At 46.6% G+C, this 17,600-nt stretch overlaps 1 protein-coding gene across 2 annotated transcripts in view; it reads right to left on the bottom strand.

The window, feature by feature from the left end:
* LOC138491964 (cytochrome P450 2J4-like) overlaps positions 1-17,600 on the bottom strand; it is a 971,726-nt gene that overhangs the window by 507,900 nt on the left and 446,226 nt on the right. Inside the window, exon 5 of one of the 2 annotated variants that reach the window (XM_069618852.1) lies at positions 11,516-11,692. The exons of the other annotated variant lie outside the window; for it this stretch is intronic. Coding sequence (XP_069474953.1) covers positions 11,516-11,692 — 177 coding nt within the window. The remainder of the gene's footprint in view (positions 1-11,515; positions 11,693-17,600) is intronic. 2 annotated transcript variants of the gene reach the window in all.

Here is a 17,600-nt window from a genome sequence, read left to right as displayed (position 1 = left end):
AGACACAGCCTCACAAACCTTCTCCCAGAATTAAGTGATTTTAGGACAGGACCAGAGCATGTGTATATAATCAGCGTTGTCTGCTTTGCATCTCAGGCATTCAGAAGGCTGATCTCTTACCATGTGATGCAGTTTAGTTGGGGTATAGTGGTACCTGTGAAGTACTTTTAACTGGATCAGTTTGAACTTAGAGTTGAAGGAGACTTCGTGGGTATGGACGCACATGGATTCCCATAACTGGTTGGTTATATCTATACCCAAGTCCCTGCTCCAAGCGCCCTGGAGCCTAACCAATGGGTGGCCTGCTCTTCCCTGAAGAAGACCATACAACCTGGCGACCCTCCCCCTCACTGGATAATATTTCAGATAATAGTGAATCATCAAGGGGGGGTCGAGGGTAATTTGTGCAAGCTACATTTGAGCGCTTGGCGGAGGTCAGCATATTGTAACCATCGGGAAGGGTGCCATCTCAGGGGCTCCGGCAGGTCCTGCCATTCCGTGAAAGATCCCATAGTAAAAACATCCCGGATAGTGTCAAATCCCAAACCGACCATTAGTGAACCATTACGCCATCCACAAGTGGGGTCCCGGGCAGGCAATTCCACATCGGGAAGTCACTGTGAAATGGATGAGGAGTGTCTACCAGTTTCCAAAGTCTGCTCCATGCTGTCATCTTGACTCCGGTGGGGTCGGTGGGTTCTAGTTTCAAACGTGAAGGTGGGAGAATCAGAGAACGAACATCCAGATTCCCGGCTTCCAAGCGCTCAAGTTTGACATGAGGAAAGGATCCACCAGACTCAACCCAAAACGCTGTGAAGTGGGCCTGGGGAGCAATCCAGTGTTGCTCAAAATTAGGGGTGGCGAACCCTCCCTGCGCAAAAGGGGTAGACAACATGTCCAACTTAAGGCGGACCGCACCGGAGTGCCACAAGAATGCATTGACCGTCCGGGTTAGTGATTTGAAGAATTCACTTCCAGGCCAAAGCGGGATGTTCAGAAATCTGTATAGAAGTTGTGGGCGTATCACCATTTTAAGAACTGCCACTCTCCCGGCTAGCGTGATCGTCAACTTAGCCCAGCTTTCAGCCTTTTGGGTGAGGGAGCTGAGGTAATTTCTATAGTTATGGTCGTATAATGAGGCCCGGTGACGCGTGACCACTACCCCAGGTATTTCAGCTCTGATAGAGACCAGGAAAACCCATGAAGGTCCCCGAGGGCCGTGGTGGCGTCGGTCAACGGGAACAGTGTGGATTTAGTGCAGTTAACCTTTAACCCGGATAGCTCGCCAAAGAGGATAACGTCTTCCAATATTGGTGCCAGGTTCTCGTCAGGGGAGCGGATGTAAAGCTATGCATCATCTGCATAAAGTGAGATTATCTCTGGGTACCCCGAGAATCTTATACTCCTATGGGCATGTCGCTGAAAAACCCTGTCTGCCAAAGGCTCAATGGCCAGTGCAAATATTAAAGGCGAGAAGGGACAGCCCTTTCTGGTGCCCCTCGCTATCTCAAATTGGGTGGAGCACCGATCTTCAGTGCGGACCCTGGCGACAGGGGACGGATATAGCAAATTCACCCAGGACAAGAAGCGGGGGCCAAAATTACTCTTTCTAGTACCAACCACAAAAACCTCCAGGTAAATGAGTCAAACGCCTTTTACATGTCTAGTGTGGCTACTACAGCCCGCACCTCTGGGTCGATCCGGGCCAGGATGTTAAATAAGCGACGCAGGTTAAGAGCAGTGGAGCGCCCCAGGATTAATCCCGACTGGTCGGGGTGGATGATAAACGACATATATGGTGCTAACCGGAGGGCCAACACCGTGGCAAATATTTTGACATCCCAATTAATGAGGGAAAGGGGCCGGTAAGAACTGCATTTTGTGGCTGGCTTGTCAGTTTTCAGTAATACTGAAATAACCACCTCAAGGAGCGAGGGGGGGAGTTTACAGACACAACACTCCTCCTCCCAAACAGCTGCCAGCCTGGGCACCAGACGACCGATTTAACATTTATAGAATTCGGTAGTAAGCCCATCGGCTCCAGGAGCCCTCCCGGTCGATAGTGAGTCACAGATATTTCCTCCGTTGATCTTGGGCTGTCAAGTGCCTCCCTGGTCTCTGCGGATAACACAGAGAGCAGAAGACTGTCGAGGAAGGATTTGTTATCTGCCGTAGGGGAGGTGTCGAAATTAGCATAGAGCGTTTCGTAGAAAGGGCAAACCTTGTCGTTAATTTCTTGTGCTGAGAGGGCAAGAGTGCAGTCCGCTCTCTCAATTGCTGGTACATGGGGAGTCCCCATCTCTTGCCGGATCAATCTAGCCAATAGACGTCCGGGACGTTCACCCTCACCTTATTTCCTGGCGGCCTGGGGATCGTCCAAGAACCTGCGTTCCCGGTCCGCCAGGGCTCAGAAGATATCTAGAGTTGCCCCTATCTTACTGAGTGTAGCCGTGGTTTTGGGATGAGGCATATTGCGTTTCTACCCTGGCAAGTAGGAACTCACTCTCCCCAATGTATTTACGAATCACTCGAAGGATCCTTGCCTCCTTCGCCAATGCAACCCCACGAATGTAGACTTTGAAAGTCTCCCAGAGAGTGGCCTGAGTCTCCACCGACCCCATATTGAATGCAAAAAAGTCATCAATATTGGACCCCAGTTTCGATTAAAATACCCGGGTCCAACAAGGCGTTTGGCTTCAGTCTCCATGAACGTGCCCCCCACTTCAGAGAAACAGTGACCGGAGAGTGATCTGAGTAGGCCCTAGGTAGGATGGTCATTTGTCCTATAGTTCTGATGAGTATATCAGATACTAGCCATCTATCAATACAGGAATGCAATTCGTGTACCGATGAGTAGAAGGAGGAGGCACGGGAACCGGGGTGCATCAGTCTCCATGCGTCAACCACCTTCAGCAAGGCCTGCACTTCTATAATGGTTTTAGCAGCCCTGGAGAGTTGGCAAGTTTTCGTACCAGACCTATCTAGATCAGTGTCTACTATGGTGTTAAAATAACTGCCCCACAGTATAGGAACGAGGGGGAAACCAAACAGGGAAGAGAGATGTGAGAAAAAATCAGGATGATCAATATTAGGACCATATATACGTTGAGTAGAACCACCTCCCGCCAAGAAGTGAGCCAAACAGTAAGACATAGCGTCCAAGAGGGTCAATGTGTGTAACCTTGAGAGCGAATTTGAGGGACTTATGGATTAGGATCATAACTACATGGCTTTGGGTGGAGTAGGTGGTATAGTATCGCTGGGGGCCCCATGACCCGTCAAACCTGCCACACCGCCTAGCTAATGCGTGAGTTTCCTGTAAGAAAAGCACCTTGACCTTATGTCGTTCAATATACAGTTGCAGTTTAAGCATTTTAGTAGGGTTACCCAGACCTCTAATATTCCAGCTCATACATACTATGCCTTCATCCGCCATCCAGCCGGTAGGCTCATGTCAATGGAAGCATAACCCAATATCCATATGGCCAGCGAAATCCTGACCAGGCTGCAAAGGGTCGAATCATGGTGTACTTAACTCGAGGGTAAGTTTCAACTCATCTCCACAATCGCAAGTCAAGCAGTTTTTCAAACATGTGTCCCTCCCCTTCACCCTCCCCTCTGCCCCAATTAGAGGGGTGAAACCACAATAGAACCTCAAACTAAAACAACAATCGCAACACTGCATGGGGTCTGTGCGCTGTCCTAGAATGGTGTTCACACTGACGTAGGCCATAAGAAAGCATAATGTGGTGCACAACTCGGATATTGACAAAGAAGCATTATACGGGACTTAAACGAAGCCGGTACAGGCTTCCAACCATTTTAAGAGCACAGATTTGTATCCATTAAAGGTAGGAGGAGTTTGCACAGGCTGACCTAGCACCGATCTCCCGGGGTTGCATGGAAGGGCCATATATATCGAAAGGAATCTGGAGTGATCCTCAAGAGTGATGGGAGACAGCTGCTAGCCAGGAAAATGTTTGTCAATGAATGGATAGTGAAAAGGAAGACCCTGTCTGCATGTTCGATCCTCAATTTTGCTGGGTATAACATGGAGTATTAAACACCTAGTTCACAAAGACGTTTCTTGGCAGCTAGGAAGGTTTTTCGTTCCTGTTGAATGGCAATGGAAAAGTCTGGACACAAATGGATCCTGGCGGAGCCAAGTACTAGTTCAACTTTAGCTCTGGCTACTCTTAGCAGAGCATCCCTGTCGCAATAGTTTAGCACTCCGGCTATGATAGGACAGGGGGAGTACCGGGCTTGGGTTTCACAGCCAGGGATCGGTGGGCCCATTCAATCACAAATTGTGGTGAGAGCTTAGGGGTATCCAGCAAAGAGCGAAGGATGCATTCGACATAATCTTCCACGGGGCCGTCAATTCTTTCTTCAGGAACGCCAATGATGCGCAGGTTATTGCGCCTGGACCTAGACTCCCGGTCCTCATTCTTCTTACTAACCACCTGGACTTGTCTGGACAGTGAGGCCACCTCAGATCGAAGTGTCATGACATTATCTTCTGCCAGGCCGACTGTGGACTCTACCTCTGTCACCCGAGTATCAGTCTTCTCCATCCGGGCTTTGGTAGACCTGATTGTTCCACTCATTTTGTCAAGCATTGTGTTGAGAGTAGTAAACCCCTACCGCATTTACTCCATCATCTTTTGGAGTTCTGTGAATTCAGTGGACACTGAAGGGGGAGCTTCGGCTTCTGGCTGGGCCTCACCCGGCTTTGGTGTTGACTTGGCGAACATATTAATAGAGCTCTGTTTCTTGCTGGCCCCTTTAGTCATGACCGTGCCAGGATATATATGAGTCTGCGGTAGGGCACAGTGATGGGGGGGTCGAAGCTGGTTCGGTGGAATCCCCAGGTAAAGAGGCCCGTACCTCAATCTTCAAAGCAAGGACTCCAGCCAATAGGACAGAACAGTTCAATAGACCAGGGGTTCAAGCATGTCGCAAGAGATGCGGGGAATCAAGTAGGGCATCACAGTTTACAGCCTACTCGGTGGTGGGGATTAAAAGGATAACTGACCCAAAGCCCAAGGAAGTAGGAGGAAGGGCCGTCTCGCTTTTATTTACACATTTTATGGTTGGGGCAGGACCCAATCGTTCCACCACAATCAATGGGTGCAGTGAGGGCTAGAGCTAATAGTTTCTTCTCACAGAGTGACCCCCCTCACTCTCTGAACGGATTATGTTATGCGGGTGTGTTCCAGCGGGGTCTGCAACCGCTTTGGGGCTTCAGGGGTCAGCGGGCGACAATCCGTGGAGCACAACAGGCACTCAGGTCATGTGGTGTATCTGGCCGATCTTATGAAGAGAGAGGAGTTGCTAGCCAGCTCCATATGTATACAGTAGATGTTGTAGCGTTGCTGCTCCCACAGCCCACATTAAGCAGTCTCACCACAATCCCCCAGTGGTTTCTTGATTGCCACACTGTATGGGACAGAATGGATTGTAGACTCCGGTGTAGTCAGAACAACTCCCCGTATTTTCAGCCCCTGACGCGGATTTCCCACCTCTGTGTCTAGCTAAACTATAAATCGCAACGTCCCCAAACTGTAAGCACAGGAGGCAATCCAGGTAGGCTGGGTGGCAATTCCTCTAATGATCTGATGAGAACCTCCGGCTGCCACGCCTTGAAGGAGTAAGGTGGATTGCGGCCTCCCACGTAGCTAGGCCTCTACTCCGGAGTAATGATGCACAACACAAGCTCTTCCCTGGTCTGTGCCTAATAAAACCTCACTTGCTGCCTTATCTGGCTGAGGGCACAGGACATGCTCCAGCAGGGTTCGCAGACTGCTCTCCCAGTGGGAAAATGACATGCAGTGGGGCTTGCCTCAAAGTTAGCGCTGAGTTGAGGGATAGTGCTGATGGCTCCCGAAGCCCTGCAGAGTTCAAACGCTACTTTTTTGTTTTCCACCCGCGCCGCCTTCGTTTCACTCTGTACAAGGCGGGAAGGGCCGTAGGCTACTGTGCATAGAGAACTCACCACCACACACTGGAGTACCAGCAGATCCCTCTGCCTCATTCGCCCCGGTCCATGTTGACTGTAGCAGATCCCGCCAGCAAGTGTAGGATAGAATCCGCATAGGCCCATTAGTTGTACGTTCAGTAGTCACTGATAAGTGACGGGCCATTACGTGCACTCCTCCAGGACAACGGGAGACACAGGGATGAGTGTCCTGCCAGGGCATGAGAGGCTGCTCACACCAGCGTGGTCATGTGGGGGGGACTGCCGCAGCCCACTGCCTTCCCCAATAGCCCTACGGTTCCGCACGTACCTTCTACAGTCTCAGCTGCTTCCGAATATGGCGACGTCTCGTCCCGACGGGATGCAGCAACACTGTATATCCAGTGTTAAGATCTGAAGTGGGCCGCCTAACCGCTGCGATCCTTGTCCCCAGTTGTAGCCCAGCAGTTAGCGTGTCGCGTGTCCGGCAAGGTAAGAGCAACCTCAGCAGTGCTGTAATGTGGCTTCTCAGCAGGACTCGGTCCCCCTCACATGTGTTGCGGGATCCGTTGTTCGATTCTCTTGACAACAGCCGCGTGGTCCGCTCTCCACATGTCAGACTCCCATGGGGGCAAAGGATGCCCCCGTCGCACAGGCGGTCCGGGTGCAGCGGGTAACGATGTGTGGGACACCAGCGGATAGGGACCAGCTCACTCAGCCGAGCTTCCATAGCCTCCCTTGTGTCCGCAGCTGCCTTGAAACTTGCGCGGGGAAGGGCGCTTTACTGTTTCGGTCAATGTGCTTTTGTCAGCCCCTCCCTCAATGCGGCCTCTGGAGCCTCGCTCTTTCCTTCTCCAGGGTGCTTCACTGCATGGATGGCAAAGGCGGATCGCGTTTTCTGTCTTCACCAGTGATTCAACATTGCGGTTTGCACGGCCCTCGGACATTGGTTGAGTACCAAAGCAAAACAGCCTCTGCACCAACCCTTCAGACAGCTTTGTATCTGGTTTTCTCAATCGAAGGGGGCACCTTTCAGGATATTAATTCATACAGGATATGGCCCGAAGCAGAGCTTCAGAGTCAGGCAGCCATTTCTCAGCTGCGCAACAGCGCCCCCCGCCCTTGCCCTTTTTAACTCAAACCTGTGAAGCCTCTGAAAGGGAAATTATAAGATTGGAAGTTACAGCTGTCGTGCGGAGCAGCAGATGTCAATGGTACATGGGGGGCCTCCCGCATTGATAACGCAGGCGGGAGGCAAGCTGTCTACTTTGGTACTATCCTTGACTCCAGAGATCAGAGAAGCCAATGGGTTCAGCAAAGTCTCTGACCCATTGCCAAAGGAAAGCTAGGGCAAGGGAACCCTGCTTTCCAATAAGATTGTGAACTGTGGAATGAGGCAAGTGTGGACACAACAGAGGGATGCTGAAAGAAAGCTAGGAGAAGGGAACCAACGCTTTCTGATGAAATTGCGTAAAACATGAACTGTGTTGAAAATACATGAACTTTGTTAAAGAAGGCAGTAGTGAACCCGACGGAGGGAGGCCAATTTTTGCAAGGACGATCCGAGCCTGACAGAGGGAGATTCTAGGGACGAAAGGCAATCTGCCAAGGTGCAAGACCGACAAGAGTGAACCCGGTCGAGGGTTTTGCACAGTGGAAGTTGTTTAAAAAGTAATTTTGATTAATACAAGCAATATTTGAAAGGCTTTAGTGAACCCGACAGAGGCAGGCCCAAGTTGCAAGAGGAATCTGTGCCCGGCGGAGGGAGATCCAAGGGGTGAAGAGCAATCAAACAAGATACAGGAGTACCAAAGGGTTTGTTTGTTACTCAGCTGACCTTCTAAGGCAAGAGAATTTGGCAGGAAAGAGACTTAGCCTCTGAAGGTTTTGATATTGTTGAACTGGAACTGTAAACTTCGTGCTGACGAAGTTAAGGAGTGGTCTGTGCTTGAGAGTCCCGCCTTGTCACGAGCTTCAAACGTGGGGAAGGGAGACCCAGCCATAGCATCCTGACATAATTTTGTGAACATTTCTTTCTTTTGTGTTGAACATTATCCCACACTCTTTTTTTGTGATTTAGTAGTAAGGATTGGCAATCATTTTTTTTTTTTTAGTATAGGCCCTTTTTATTTGACTAGACGCCACTAGGACTGCTGTATTATTATTTGATGATCGTAGCTTGCTCCAATCTTAGATTTAGGTTTAGATTATGTGTTTATCTCACCCTTATAAAGTTCAATAAACACCACTGAACTGTGATCACTTGGGTCTGTCTTTACTGTTGCCACCATGAGTTCCTTACAATAGACGTGAGAAAATAAGTGAAGAAATCAAAAATGTTGTGGCATTAAACATAAGTGAAGAACAAGCTTTACGAATATTGAAAAGGTGATTACGACTAGAGTGTGATATAGTCAAAATATGATAAGAGAAAGATAAATTAGTATCAAGATAAAGACAAAGATTACGAGCAGAACTAGGAATAGAAAGCGGGAAAGAAACAAAAGGAGGTGGAGACGAAGTAGGAATAATTTAGCAGGGAAAAAAGAACCTCAGTTTTGGCTGCATGCAAAACGAGAAAATGGTCAGACATCAAAGTTTTGATGGCTGAATGAGAAGCAGCAAGATTATCATGAATAGATGACATGAAAGAACAAAAGGACAGAAAGAGTTGGGTATCATCTGCATAAAAGTGATGGCTGATGCCGAAAGATGAGATAATAGCTTCTAGAGGAGATGTGTAGAGAGAAAAAGGGGAAGGTCCAAGGACAGAGGCTTGGGGAACACCATGAAGAAGAGGTAAAATATTGGAAGAGGTCCCAGCCCACGTTACTGAATACGTGCGGTTATATAGATAAGAACGAAACCAAGATAGACCAAGATAGAACAGAACCAGAAAAACCAAAACAGCATAGAGAAGTTAAAAGTTAGAAGTAAAGTATGACCCACTGTGTCGAAAGCAGCGGACAGATCCAATGGAATAAGAACAGAAGAGTGTTTAGAATAGCAAAAAGAAAGGAGTGAGTCACAAACAGAAAGAAGAGTGGTTTACGCAGAATTAAGAGGCCGAAAACCTGACTGCTAACAAGGTAGAATAAAGTTCTCATTAACAAAGACGGAAACCTGAGAATAGACGAGACGTTCAAGCAGCTTAGAAAGGAAAGGAAGAAGAGAAATTGGGTGAATGTTCGCAGTAAGAGAGTGCTCTGACGAATGTTTCTTCACGATAGGGAAAATTCAGGAGTGCTTAAAGGAGGAAGGAAATGTTGAAATAAGAAGAGAAATATTAAAAAGAGAAGTAAGATAAGAAACCAGCGAGGGATAAACATTCGATATAAGTAGTAATGAAGGAATAGGATCAGAAGGAGAGGCTGTGAGATGGGCATGAACTAGAATAAAAGTGTCAGAATTAGAGAAAGGGAAATACGATGAGATGATTGAGGTAGAAGAAGATGTAGAAGAGGAATAAGAAGAAGAAAAAGAGGACGGACCAATGGCAGCTCGTAGAGTAGCCACTTTTAAAGAAAAGTAAGAACCAAAATCCGAAGCAGTTAAGGTAGAGTTCAGAGAACAGTCATGCAACAGAGGAGAAAGGAGATGACAGAGATCCTCTTTTTCATGACCTCTTCTGAGCCTCCCTCTCCCTGCCGCCTCGATCTCATTTTCTTCCACCGCACTCTCTCTATCCACTTCGACATGTAATCTAGGTGTATTCTTTGACTCTTTCTCTCTCTATACATATCTTTAATATTGGCCACTCTTGGCACTATCAACTTTACAATATGTTAACCTAACCTTTTAAGAAACTTGGGTTTATTGGTGCATACCGATTGTGGATATGAATTCTTTCCAACACTCACTGCATCCTATTTAGGAATATTCAAAGGTGCAGGGGAGGAGCCAAGGTCCTGGCACAGAACCAAATTCATAAACAGAGAAAGAAAGAAGATTCACAATTCGAATCCTCCTGTCCCCTGCACACTACTACAATGTGTGCAACTGCGGCACAGAAATGTGCCCTTCTTCTTTGTCTTCAAGAGAAGCTGTTTTTCTTCCGGCGGTCTCTCTGCCCTCACTAACTTATCCCTCAGATTGCATCCTCTTTTGAAGGCCATCATGGGCGCCCTTGGAAATAGTTTGTGCAGCAAGGGGTCGTTATCCAGAATTCCCCATTGTTTCTTAATGGTTTTGCTTATCTGGAAGCTCTGATGGGAAAAACTTCGATATGTAGAGAAGGGGGGTCTCCTTGTTCTTGACTTTTGGAGTCAATAGTTGGTCCTTAGTGATTGTATTTGATCTCTGCTTGGCTTCCATGAGAACTGTTTCCGGGTATTCCCTGGATTGAAATTTCTCTATCAGTGTCGAGAATTCTGTATCCAAACCAGCCGGATCTGAGATAATCCTTTTCAATATCAATATCTGACTGTATGGTAGGCTTTTGAGCATTGCCTTGGGGTGAAGGCTGGTATAGTGAAGGAGGTTTTTGGCATCAGTAGGTTTGCGGTAGACGGTAGTGATGATATTGCCGTCAGAGCAGACAGTTACGAAGTGCATATGTTGTTGGGCAAAATGTTACATATTTAAGTGGATGAGGAAAGACTGAGGATCCTCTTTCTTCTAGCTTTAGATGATTGTTCATGATAAAGGGGCTTGTTGAACTTTGATGAATTTCACAGCGATCCTGAATGACGAGAATACATTCTCACCCATTACGAGAGGTACCTCCTTTAATTGTATGACCTTTTGTAGACCGACTGTTGAATCCAAGAAATTTCTTTTGCAATACTATTTCCCTGTAAAAAGTCACAATTTTAAAAAACACCAAATTGAAGTCTCACAGTTGTGAGCCGTGTACCCTTAGGGTAATTCGTATAACCAGGCCATATGATTGCGGGGTTCATATCCAATATGTACAGCACCTAGATGAGTATGTGTATGTAGACTAGATAAAAGGGTTCGCACACGGGCTATTTTCTACCTAAACAGAATTCAGAAATGTGTGTATGTTTGTCTTAACTTTTTGATCTTTGGGATGTCAGCCACATGATTTGAAATGTTACTATTGGTCCCCATGTTTAACTTTTATCTATCAAAACAATGATTCATGCTTGAGTGCAAAGACTTCTACAGTGCACATTATATGCCAAATCAGCTCTGTAGATCAAATCCCTTCTAGGTGCTGTCCCATGAGTCAGATAATGGAGCAGCCAGAAGGGCATCTAAATACAGATTTGTGTTTAGTATGCAGTATGCACTGTCGGTCCTCCTGGGTCTACTTGGAGCCTTTGCCAGGCCACTTACTCCACCGTCATGTTCACCATTTTATTGGTTATCTGTAGTTAGAGAACCATCAGTGTTGAGACCCTGCCTGATCTTAGGCTTCTATAGGGAAGACAATCTGTATTCATTTTAGATATCATTTGGATTTCACCCAAAAAGGGCATTGTAAATCATACAGAAAATGTTACATGCAATTTTTTCTCATTTTGTTCTTCACTTCATGTTTACTGCTCTGTGGAACAGAAGAGGGCACTTTTCACAAAGAACATAGATACTTGCTTTGTCAATTTGAGCCAGGTAGTAGTCAATGAAATCCTCAGGCTCCTCGGGAATTCCATTCTCTTTGTGATTTCCAATCTCCCGTTTCACAAATTCCTTAATAAAATTATGGTGCCTAAAAAAATGCTGCAAAGGTCCTGGAATTCGCTCCACCAGCCATGGGAACGCATCGAAAAGCTGAAAGGAAAAATATTGGGGGAGATGCTGACTTCTGTTGTTACTTTCTCTCATTACAGAAGAAAACATAACTATATGGTGACACAATATTCATACATTATTATTTCAGTCAAAGCCCCAAAGAAAAAGCATGGAATAGGCTTTAGCATTCATGTAGTCAAATCTGTGGTAAACACAAGAGCTGGTGCAATAACAACATTTCACCACTTGTGTGCCAATTTGTGAGCATGTCCCAGTTTTGATGTTACAGATGGGGCTCAACAGGCTCTTCTTTGAAAAGCAAACGTCCCTTTACCTATGGTGGTGGCCATCTTTTTTTTTCTTTTTTCGGGAGAATGGGCTCGCGCAATATACGCAGAGATCATCTTGCAAAGAAAAACCAATAAACCATTTGCACGCTTGATGAACCCTCGGGTGCGAATGGCTATCACCCCCTTGAGGAATGGGGGACTTGGGCGGTAATGGCCCACAGCCCTTGCTGAGGCCCTGGTGGATGGCGGGCAGTTACCGGCCATGTCTGCCCCCCAACGTGGGGGTGATTGCCATATTGCCAAAGAGGTGGTTTAACAGTTACACTATTGTGGGTCAGAGAAGTTCAATGCACCTAATGTGAGTCTGACCCCAGCATCCTCGGGGATATCTGTCAAATTAGCAGAGGCCATAATATAGTACAATAAACATAACATACCCATGGTATGATGTGAGAACAAAGGGGTGCCCATTCATGATGTCATTAACTTAGAACTAACTGGCAATATGTGCATATGAAAGAAAACCAGAAACCGCTAGAGGAATTTTAAAAAAAAATCTTTTTTTTATATCACGCTTTATGACTCCATCCTCTAAGGGATGGACTTGGTACCTGCCCATTGTTGCCTTGTTTCCAAAACAAGCACATTACACATGACACCGTATATCCTTTATGAAACCTGTATGCCTCTAAACGTATGCAAGTACGATCTATCTAGCAAACAATGGATCACAGTATAAAAAGGATGGAGAATACAGAGAGAGAAGATTGGGTGAGGGAGAAATAGGGAGAGGGCGTGAAAGGGAAGAGGTGCTGGCAGGGTGACAACAAGGTGCCTCTTGCAGAGCAGAATCTTCAGTTCCTTCCTGAAGTGCAGGATGTGTGTGCACATTGCTATGCCCCCGTGTGTTGCTAGAGAAGGACTGTTTCCTGTTTCTTTCCTTCTTGCATCTCATTGGTGATAGTCGTACAATGTTGTAACCTCTGGTGCTCTGTAGTTCCTCCTGACAGTGTTTTATTCAGCCAGATAGAATGGTTCTTTGTCATTTTCTTGTATGTCATGCAGGCCAGTTTGGAGATGCAGGGTTAGACAGTTTATGTAGTTGTATTTCTTCAGTACTAATGAGAAGAAGAGCTGCTGGGCAGGACAGCTTACAAAGGGCCAATAAGGAGGTCGAGTCTCGGACGAAGAGAGCACCACTCCTGTCTCAGTGTGAAGGGATCAAAGCTGGGATACTGGTTCAGAAGTCGGGGGCAGTGGGATTGATTTTACAAAGGGGACAAAGCTAGTACCAGCTCTGGGTTTTCCGCATGATGTAGGACTTGAAAAAACATTGCCGTTGATAAGGAAACTGATCGATTCAGTGTTGAATGTGAGCTGACAAGAGGAGCCATCAAGTTCTGATACCATTAGCCAATTCTGGATTTGAAAATGTTTGGTAGAGCCAGTGAGGAGGTCCAATTCTGTCTTTGTGGGATACAGCTTCAGGTATGTGCTTTGCATCCATGCATGATTGATTGAGGGGCAAAGTGATAAGTGTTGTTGATGGCATTGATCTTTAGAAAGAGATGGGTAGCTTTGTCATATTGGTGGATATAGATGTCAAGGTTAGCAAGATGTTCTGTCAGTCGTCCCAAGTAGAGTTTGAAAATGACTGGGCACATGGATGGGCCACTGCAGGACTCTGTAGATTAACGGGGTACATTTGGATTTATTATGGTCTATCTGGGCAACTTGGCGCTTGACCATTTGGTAGGAGATGACCCATCGTGGAACTGTGTTGCTGAACTTCATAAGGCTGGTAAGTATGTTTATAGGCTCTTTGTGGTTGATAGTATTGAAGGCAGGGGACAGGTGAAGTAAAGCCAGTAGACAGGGATCATCTTTATCCTTGATTAATAAACCATAGTCAATGACATAAATGTTGGTGTTTAGGTGCTGCATCTTGACTGAAATCCAGATTGATAACTTACTAGGAGATTGTGATTGGCGATCATTTCATGAAACTGTTTGTTGAGTGCTTTTAAGATGATCTTTCTGATGAAGGGAAGGTGTATGATTGGTCTGTAGTTTTCCAAATTAGCTGAGTTGATCAAAGCCTTCTATAGCGGAGGAAGACTTGTTGGGTATGTTGAATGAGGGAGGCATTGTTCATATGGAGAAAAGGAGCGTGTGCCTTTTCAGAATTATCTTGCTGATGGAGGCACGGTGGATGTCATCTTCATAGTTAGTGGTCCTAAGCGCTGCACGTATGCTGGTCAGTTCTTCAAGGGTGATGTGTGTGTGGTGCTCCATGCTTCATTGCATTATTTTATGTTGTCTATTTTATTTGTGAAGAAGTCATTGATTACTCTTTATTTGTTTGTGGAGTGATGTGTTGACTGTACTGTTAAGGGGAATGATACCGTGTTTTGAAGGCCTTAAAGAGTGGTCTGCTTTTTTTGGAGGCTTCTGATATAGTTGTTAATTTGATTTTTTTCTTTGCTTAGGTTATTTATTTTATTTGTTTATTGGGTAACAGTGTGCTGGTTAAAAAATTAAACCTTACACAATGCAATCAAATACTCGTTATATAAACAGAACATAAATATTCTTGCATAAAACATTTAACTGCAAATCATTCCCAATTTAAACAGTTCATCATGACATTTACCCTTATAAAAAATTACGTTGGTTACTTTATTCTGGATTTAGAATTAATAGTATCAGCCTATGCATCGCTGAAAAAATCTGTGATACTTGGTTGCCAGCCAATATTCGCTTTGCTCTGGTTATGTGGGTGCGATATGCAAAGTTAAGAGCTTTCAGAGTGAGGAGTTCTTCTGAACATTGTAATTCTCTCAAGAGCTTTTCTTGTCTGCATACGCAGTGTTTGTTGTCAGTGGACTCTTGTATGGACCATGAAGCAAGGTGATTTGCTCTATTAGTTTGAATCCTCAGTGGAGTGTGTGTGTTGCTAGCCTACCTTAGGGCATAGTAAAGTTTGTTGAGAAAAGTGCTGATGTTAGCCGAGGCGTTTAAGTTGGCTGGTCAAAAGGTGAGGTTTTCATCATATAAACTCATCAGGAATTTGTTAAAATAGCGATGGGGGTCTTAGTTGATTTTGATTGCTTGTGGTGGCAAGGAAGCATGTTCTGCATGATGATTGGTTTAGCAGTAGGATCAATCCAGTCCATTAGTAGACATGGGAAGCACTTGCTGGTTTAAGAAGCTGTGAATACCATATAGAATATGTTTCACTTGTTACAGGTGTGGAAGGGGGGCATCTAGGATACACTGTTTGATGGGAAGTGTGTTGAGGATGTTTTATTGGATTTCTTGGTTGCATGTTTACCGGGCAGATTGTGCACCCCTCCCGCCCCCCCCACTTCTCCACAAAGAACTGGTAGTGGCTGATGCGGCGATGAGGTTAATGATCGCCTTGTCCTTGTGTCTTTCTGAGTAGTATAAAGATTAGATGGAAGGGGCTGTCTCTTTTTCAGAGTGCTACAAGCAGCAGAGAAGTAGTATGAAGTAGTCCAATTGTGAAGATGCAAATCCAACGTCCCAAAGTGTGGGGGGGGGGGGGGGTGCAAATATACGCTGAGAAAGCTATTCTAGCAAGGCATTAGGCCTGGGTAGGGATGCTGTGGTCACGTGGTTTGGTGACATCACAGTGCATTTTTAGAATGCAATGAGTCACAAGCTGTATTTAGGAGGTATAGAGTTACAGAGTATATTTAGCATGCATATACTTATGCCACACATCAGGGAGTTTGGAGGCAGGCTGCTGCAGAGAGCAACACGTGTAGCAAGATATTTTATTTCCAGGGCTCTCTTTCTCTTTCAGCACACTTACATTATGACATAAGGCCATGTATGTGGGGTTGTTTTATTAGGTATATGTAGCTATGTTAGTTTACCTACCTACGCCCTATCTCCGTTACCCCCTTCCTGGGAAAACTCTTGGAGAAGCTGGCCATCTCCCAGCTTACCCACCACACTGAATCTGTTGGTTGACTCCACGACCACCAGTCTGGCTTCAGAGCTGCCAGAGGCACGGAAACGGCTCTCCTGAACAACCGTGAAGACCTGCTCTCTAATCTCGATTCCAGGTCTCCTTCCGGTCTCATCCTTCATGACCTTTCCTCTGCCTTTGATACGGTCAATCATGCCGCCCTGATAAATCGGTTCCGTGATACCCTTGGCATTACGGACATGGCTCTGGACTCGTTGACCTCCTTCCTCTTGCATCAACATTCCCAGGTTCAACTGGGCCCTTTTCTTTCCACCATCTCACTCTCCAACTGCAGAGCCCCTCAGGGCTACATCCTCTCGCTTTGGCTGTACAATATCTACCTGGCTCCTCTAGCTCACTTGATCTCCACTTTCTCTCCTAACTTTCAGTGTTATGCGGAGGACATGCAGCTCTCCTTCAAGCTTCCCTCCTCCACCTCCTTCTCTCTGATTTGTGACTGCCTGTCTGCAATCAGGCATGGTGCTCTGCTAACGATCTTAATGACAGCAAGACAGAGATCCTTCTCATTGGGACCCCAGCTCCCCCTTTCCTTTCCACACTATGGCTGCCCTCCATGGTTCCACCTCCCCTCACCCTCCTGGAGGCAAAAACCTTGGCGTCATCTTCGACTCCTCTCTCTCCTTCTCGCTTCACATCACGGACCTTGACAGGAAGGCCCACTTTCAGCTGCACCTCCTCAGAGGCATTCTGCCTTTCCTCCTCCTTCACCCAGAAACCCAATGGGCCTCATCTGGAGTCTGGCGGTAACCCTGGCGGTAATACCACTAGGATACTGCCAGTGCAAATAGTGTTACCGCTACTCGGTCCAGCGCTATTAGCGCTGGATCACGAGTAGCGGTACAGCGGTAAATTCTCATACCAGATGGGCTTGGGGGCGCTATTACCGCTGGCAGTAATTGCGCTGGCAGTAATAGCGCAGAAAACGGCAGAAAACGGGTGTTAAGGGGCCATTTTTACCCACAGCCAAAAGCTGGAGGTAAAACTCCTACTTACCGCCCGACTCATGATTGAGCCAACCCTTAAATGCGGCTGTAATAGCATTACTGCGGCATTTAAGGGCTAAGGCCCAACTCATGATGAGGCCCAATGTCTCCAGAACTCTCGTTCTCTCCAGGCTGGACTACTGCAACAGCCTCTTCCTCAATCTGCTTAGCTCCTCCCTTCGCCCCCTTCAACACATCCAGAACAGGACTGCAAGACTTATCCTTGGCCTCAAGCCCAGGGACCGCATCTCTCCAGCCCTAAAATCTCTCCACTGGCTCCCGGTTGCTGCGAGTATCAAGTTCAAGACCCTCTGCATCATCCATAAGGCTTTCTGGGTCCTGGGACCCCGCTACATCCATCCAACTCTCTCTCTCCCTAAATACCTCCCTGATAGAGCCCTTCGGTCATCTAGCTCTAACTCTCTGCAGATCAGACGCTTTTCCAAGCAGAGAGAGTGGGGTAGATCTCTCTCTTCGGCAGGTGCCTCCCTCTGGAATCACCTCCCTGCCGCTCCCAGACTTGAGCCAGATCTCATTAAGTTCTGAAAGATGCTCAAGACCTTCTGTTTCTCTTCTTCCTTCCCTCTCCCCCTCCCCTGCTAATTTCCCTGTCTGCCCTTGACTGGCTGCCTGGTTCCCTCAGAGTCTTACAGGGC

The sequence above is a fragment of the Ambystoma mexicanum genome, chromosome 10, assembly GCF_040938575.1.
Source record: "Ambystoma mexicanum isolate Mex_15411 chromosome 10, UKY_AmexF1_1, whole genome shotgun sequence".
Lineage (NCBI taxonomy): Eukaryota > Metazoa > Chordata > Amphibia > Caudata > Ambystomatidae > Ambystoma > Ambystoma mexicanum.
The sequence above is the reverse complement of the archived record's forward strand: the minus strand, read 5'-3'. Positions and strand labels throughout refer to the sequence as shown.